This window comes from Gymnodraco acuticeps, unplaced genomic scaffold (assembly GCF_902827175.1).
Source record: "Gymnodraco acuticeps unplaced genomic scaffold, fGymAcu1.1, whole genome shotgun sequence".
NCBI classification, from domain to species: Eukaryota; Metazoa; Chordata; class Actinopteri; order Perciformes; family Bathydraconidae; genus Gymnodraco; species Gymnodraco acuticeps.
Window position 1 is genome coordinate 5,712 of NW_022990460.1, and position 6,789 is coordinate 12,500.

General features: G+C 45.8%; 1 protein-coding gene across 1 annotated transcript in view; it reads right to left on the reverse strand.

The window, feature by feature from the left end:
- Positions 1-2,966: 2,966 nt before the first annotated feature.
- The window catches only part of LOC117552556 (bestrophin-3-like), a 23,560-nt gene continuing 19,737 nt past the window's right edge, over positions 2,967-6,789 (reverse strand). Inside the window, exons 9-11 of the mRNA XM_034226132.1 lie at positions 4,886-5,004; positions 4,154-4,393; positions 2,967-3,646 (exon numbers count right to left, since the gene is read on the reverse strand). Of these exons, the coding sequence (XP_034082023.1) occupies positions 3,301-3,646; positions 4,154-4,393; positions 4,886-5,004 (705 nt within the window). The 3' untranslated portion in view covers positions 2,967-3,300. The remainder of the gene's footprint in view (positions 3,647-4,153; positions 4,394-4,885; positions 5,005-6,789) is intronic.

Consider the following 6,789-nt stretch of genomic DNA (forward strand, 5'->3'; position numbering starts at 1 on the left):
GGTTCAGTCTTATGAGTTATCTTAAAAAGCAATCTGCCGTCCAAGGCGCTGGCCTGTAGAGGCTGGGTCAACAGTTCGGTCTTGACTTTTAACTCATTAGCTAACCCCCAGTCCATCAGACTCTCATCTGCCTCTGAATCAATTAATACCCCTTGAGTTAATGTTATAGTAGCAAAATGTACCTGGGCGCTGGTCAGGACGCGAGAAGGGAAACCAGAGGCAGAGAGTCGGCGCCCTCCTCTTCCCTGGTGAGCCTGCTCTTTTAGTGGACAGGCTGGTAGCATGTGACCTCGTTGTCCGCAGAAGAAACACAGCCCCTCTAGAAGACGGCGATGCCGCTCCTCAGCTGACAGCTTGGCACGTCCCAGCTGCATGGGTTCCTCCGATGAGCTGGGGGATGCAGTCCTCTGTGATGACGGTGGGGCTTGACGAGGGAAGAATCTCTCTGGCAGGCGAGGTGGAGCGCCCTCTGTGGTAGACGTTGGCGGAAACAGCTCCGAGTTTCTCCTTTCTTCTCTCAGTAAGGTGATTATCAATCCTGATAGCCATGGCAATTACCGAGTCTAGATCAGGGGGTAGGTCTAGTGGAGCCAACTGATCCTTAACAGGGTCAGAGAGTCCATTGAGGAAGGCATCAAAAAGAGCTAGTGAGTTCAAGCCGCTATGGTGCGGAATTCAATGGCATAGTCTGCAACAGTGTGATTACCTTGTTTAAGCTTGGATAGAACTCGGGCTGCCTCTCTGCCAGGAGAAGTGTGGTCAAAAATCCTTCTTAAAAGAGTCAGTGAACATCTGAAGAGAGCCTCAGACTTGCGAGTCCCTTGACCACACGGCCGTTGCCCATGCTGCCGCCCATCCAGTAAGGTGAGAGACCAGGAAAGCAACCTTAGACTGCTCCGTGGGGCACGCCGCAGGCTGGTGTTGAAAGTGTAGGTCACATTGCATCAGGAAGGGACGACAGCCATCAGATTCCCCGGAAAACTTCTCTGGAGGAGACAGACGGATTGAAGAGGCGACCAGGTCTGCAGGATAAGCTGGGGACACTCCAGAGGCCACTAGAGGCTGGGGTGAGGGCGCTGTCCCGAGGTGAGTAAGCATACGCTGGATCTGCTCGGCCAGGTGATTAACTTGTGTGGTAACGGAGGACTCGAAACCCTTTTGGTTACCAACAAGATCCTTAACTCCATGCTGAATGTCAGACATCTGCTCCTCCTGTGCGTTCAAACGTCTCCCCTGAAAGCGAAGGGCAGCTTGCAGCTGTTCTGAGTCGGCTGGGTCCATTTTACTGGCCAGTTCGTACTGTCACGGCTAGGCAAACCAGTATGAACCCAAAAGCACGACTCGACAAATAAAGTACAAAAGAAAGTCTTTACTGAAAAATAGTGGCACTGTGAGCTCTCCGTAGAGGTAACAGGTCAAGATAACAAAAAACACTCTTACGAGGAAAAGGTTAACATAGTATCAAAAGTCAAAAAGATAAAGTAAATTCCAAAAACTTGGGTCTTAGCAGAAAACATGGACTTCACGCTGGCAGTCAGGCACATGGGACGAAACAAACTGGCAACAAGACAAGGGAGACAGAATCTATATATAGGCAGGCTAAGGGGGAACAGGTGCAGACAATTAGGGCGGAGTCGACAATCACAGTGGAGGGAAAACACACAAGGGGAGGAAGTGAGGTGATCTGCAACAAGAAGGAAAGGTTACTACAAAATAAAACAGGATACAAGACTGAACTAAAAACATTAACTTAACAGATTTTACGAGACATAACATTGTTTTTCTGACGACTTTTTACTTTGACTTCTTACATGTTGAACACAAATACCTGTACTTTCTACTTCTTACATGTTGAACACAAATACCTGTACTTTCTACTTCTCACATGTTGAACACAAATACCTTTACTTTCTACTTCTCACATGTTGAACTCAAATACCTGTACTTTCTACTTCTCACATGTTGAACACAAATACCTGTACTTTCTACTTCTCACATGTTGAACTCAAATACCTGTACTTTCTACTTCTCACATGTTGAACACAAATACCTGTACTTTCTACTTCTTACATGTTGAACACAAATACTTGTACTTTCTACTTCTTACATGTTGAACTCAAATACCTGTACTTTCTACTTCTTACATGTTGAACTCAAATACCTGTACTTTCTACTTCTCACATGTTGAACTCAAATACCTGTACTTTCTACTTCTCACATGTTGAACTCAAATACCTGTACTTTCTACTTCTCACATGTTGAACTCAAATACCTGTACTTTCTACTTCTCACATGTTGAACTCAAATACTTGTACTTTCTACTTCTCTCATTTTCCAAACAGCTGGTTCCTTTAGTCTGAATGTGTGTTTGATGCGTGATCATTATTCTTTAGAGTCATTGCGTGCCTATTGATTTGAACACGATCCGTGTATCCATCATTTCCTGGTCTTCTCTAAAGAAGAGGGACCAATGGAAACGTTGTCATGTTGCCGTTGTTCAGCATGGAAACATTCATTAGCTAACAATGACATTATTGTTCTATTAATATAAAGGGAGGTCAGGTACTCTTTAAAACAGCTGCTAGCTATGGGTACTTTTTACTTTAAGGTGGGGTAGGTAAGTTTGAGAAACCGGCTCGAGATACACTTTTTGTTATATTCCATGGAATGCTCTTAACATCCCGATAGCAATGAATATCTGAAGTGCTTTGACAAAATATCCATAAAGAAATGTCATCTCTGGAAGCCGTGGCGCTGTAAAAAGCACGACCAATCATCTGAGCCGGCTAAAGTAACTGGATGGCCTACCTGCCTGTCAGCCTACCATCTGGGCACAAACTTATCTCGTGCCCTCATTGGTCATGTGCGCGTTCGTGTGTGTTGGAGGAGGGGCTCTGTGAGGAAGGGGCAGATTTTCTCCAGTTGTGTATTTTCAAATTCTAGCGCCCTCGAGCTGCTTTCTCCAAAATTACCTACCCCACCTTTAGGTACATTTAGAAGCCCATACTTCTTTACTTTTACTTGAGTGAAGAAGTTTAGTCAGTACTTCTACTTGAGTATTTTTAAACATGGGTATCTGTACTTCTACTTGAGTAAAGCATGTGTGTACTTTTGCCGTCTCTGCTCTCCAGCAATTAAACTAAAACTCCAGGCTTCAAAACATCCCTTCAGAGATTAAGGATTTCCTCTTGGGACTCCTCTTCTTTGTTGATGATGAAACCAGCATGGAGATTGGCTCTGTTTTGGAATAGTATGTTTCCGTGTGTGAGTGGTTTCTAATGATTTCCCCAAGCTCGGCAATTAGGAGTCCTGTTTTTTTATCTCTTCGCTGTCGTCGGTCTCTTCCTTCTCGTCGTCTTCAGTCCCTGCGAGTCCCTGGAAGTCGTTGTCGCACTCGGGGTCTGGCTCTTGGTCTGGAAGCTGTAAAGTGTCCGCTGGGGATCGTCGGGATTGGAAACGAGCCAGCGTTCGTTTCCTCCTCCCCAGACCTTTGGGGCTCGGTAAGCTTCGGACGGACGCTTTGGACGACTGCCTGGAGAACTGGAGAGAGAACTGCCGCCCCCGAGGTCTGGAGGGGGGGTGGTGCGTCCAACGAAACTCCTTTGGTCCCAGCTGGGTCGGGGAGCAACAGACGGAAGAGCTGGTCCTGAAAACACAAAGTGACTGCCGTTAATGTTAGGTTGCTTACAAGCCGGTAAAACCCCAGAGTAATTATATTTCCCCCTGTCAATGGGGGGTTATACTTGCAAGGGTCTAAGGACAGCGGGTGTCAACATTTGATTGTTTGATTGATTGATCCTCTCGTGTTGGATTGAGTTTTGTCCACCTTGCTATATGTGCGTCTTGTCGGCCATTTTCATATCTTTCTCTTCAATGCATTCCTACGATCAGCTACCCGGTCTTACGTTTCAATTAATGGTTGTTTTGTATATCTATATGTCTATTGTTTTTGTAATATCCAACTCATTCTTCCTTTAAGTAATTGTTAAGCTATGGTTATAACATTTAAGAGAAGCTAAATCACCAAATGTAAGACCAATTGTTGTTGCTCGACGTCTTGGTAATCCTATCATCTCGAAACAGCGTCAGAATGGTTTCGTTATTGTCAGTGTTGGACTATCAAGATGTGGAAAGTGCTAACTGATGTATTTACCTCGGGGTCTCGAGGCCCGGTGCCTCCTCACTGGGGGACGGATCCAGTCCATTGTGAGGTTTTAATGCTTCAAAGTTTGGACCGGCATCTCCGGAAAACGGTGGACTGACGACGAGTCGAGGGAAAACCGCTGAGGTGGGGCTTTCAGGGGAGAGAGGGTTACTGCTGACCTCCCTTAAAGTGGAGAGGGTGTCCATGTTGGGGGAGGGGAGACCCATGTTGTCTGGGCGAGAATTAACCCTGGATGGTAAGAATAGATGATCCAATGTTAGCATCAGTCAGAGATGGCAAAAGTACACACATCCTATACTCAAGTAGAAGTACAGATACTCGTGTTTAAAAATACTCTGGTAAAAGTAGAAGTACTGACTAAAGTTCTTTACTCAAGTCAAAGTAAATAAGTATGGGCTTTGAAATGTACTTAAGTAAAAAAGTACCCTCAAAATCCAGACTTTTTCTCAAAAACCTGACTTTTTCTTAAAATCTTAAAATTTTGAATTTTATATAGCTATCATTTGCCTAAAACAGTCCTGATGCTCTTCTAGGTAATCATACATCCTGTCATGTACACAGCTACAGTTGGGATACCTTTGTTATCATGTTACTCTCATGTTGGAGGAGGACATTCAGTGTTTTCCCAACAGACACCTTGTTGCCTAATCACACTTCAACTGGCACACAATAATAGCCCATTTGGATATGTTTATCACTCTGAATTGAGCCAAACTGCACCTGAAGTCTGGGAAGAAGCTTCCTGTGGCATCACTGCTGTGTCGTTTGAAGGCAGGTCGAGAAAGAGGAAGATCTGGAGGCTCCTGAACGCTCAGCAGCCGGCGCACTCGACCCAGAACCTGAAATATCAAAAGATAGAGGCTTGTCTCCAACAAAAATAATGGTCGGGTCTCGGGGGTAGCAGTTCCAGCAGAGAGCCCCAAACGTCCCTTTCCCCTCATCAACCAGCTCTGACTGGGGGATCCCAAGGCGCTCCCAGGCCAGCGAAGAGATATAATCCCTCCACCTGGTCCTAGGTCTACCCCTCGGTCTCCTTCCAGCTGGACGTGTCTGGAACACCTCCCTAGGGAGGCGCCCAGGTGGCATCCTTACTAGGTGCCTGAACTACCTCAACTGGCTCCTTTCGACGCGAAGGAGGAGCGGCTCAACTCCGAGTCTCTCCCGGATGACCGAACTTCTCACCTTATCCCTAAGGGAGACACCAGCCACCCTGCGGAGAAAACCCATCTCGGCCGCTTGTATCCGCGATCTCGTTCTTTCGGTCATGACCCATCCTTCATGACCATAGGTGAGGGTAGGAACGGAAATGGCCCGGTAGACAGAGAGCTTTCTCTTCTGGCTCAGCTCCCTTTTCGTCACAACGGTGCGGTAAAGCGACTGCAGTACCGCTCCCGCTGCTCTGATTCTCCGGCCCATCTCACGCTCCATTGTTCCATCACTCGAGAACAAGACCCCGAGATACTTGAACTCCTTCACTTGGGGTAAGGACTCATTCCCTACTGGAGTGGACAGTCCATCGGTTTCCTGCTGAGAACCATGGCCTCAGATTTGGAGGTGCTGATCCTCATCCCAGCCGCTTCACACTCGGTTGCGAACCGATCCAGTGAGTGCTGAAGGTCGCAGACCGATGAAGCCATTAGAACCACATCATCTGCAAAAAGCAGTGGTGCAATCCTTAGTCCACCGAACTGCAGACCCCCTCCCCCACGACTACGCCTCGAAATCCGATCCATGTATATTACAAACGGGATTGGTGACAAAGCGCAGCCCTGGCGGAGGCCAACCCTCACCGGAAATGGGTCCGACTTACTGCCGAGGACCCGGACACAGCTCTCGCTTTGGGAGCACAGAGATTGGATGGCCCTCAGTAGAGACCCCCTCACCCCATACTCCCGCAGCACCTCCCACAGTAACTCCCTGGGAACTCGGTCATACGCCTTCTCCAAGTCTACAAAACACATGTAGACCGGATAAGCGTACTCCCAGGCCGCCTCCAGGATCCTTGCGAGAGTAAAAAGCTGATCCGTCGTTCCACGACCAGGACGGAATCCGCATTGTTCCTCCTCAATCTGAGGTTCGACAATCGGCTTGACCCTCCTTTCGAGTACCTTAGAGTAAACTTTCCCGGGGAGGCTGAGTAGTGTAATTGGCACACACTGCCACTCCTTCGGTAATGTTTATTTATCTGTTTATTATTATTTTTATTTTTTTTTCAGTAACAAATGTATTTCTTTAAGAAAAAGATATATAAATGTTAGTAATGTAGTTTTTGGGAGAAGGGGTGGGATTAAATAAGTGTAAACTTCTTCCTTTTCAGATGTGTAATTAAGTAGATCATTTGTTTATTTGTTTATACAAAATTTAGAATCAGTAATATGTTTGTATATAAATTTAAAACTGATTGATTTTGTATTGTATAATAATTCTAATGTTACATTTTTGTATTATTGTTTTACACATTCAAAATAAATCAAATCACCTCATTGTATAAAATGCGTATATATCCCAAGCTTTATCAACATAGTCATTTACATTTGGTTGCATTTGCAGAATGTGTGCAATGGTTCTGAGTCTTTCGCCAATCATGCTGATAAAAAGACAAACTGAACCGAAAACATATAAAA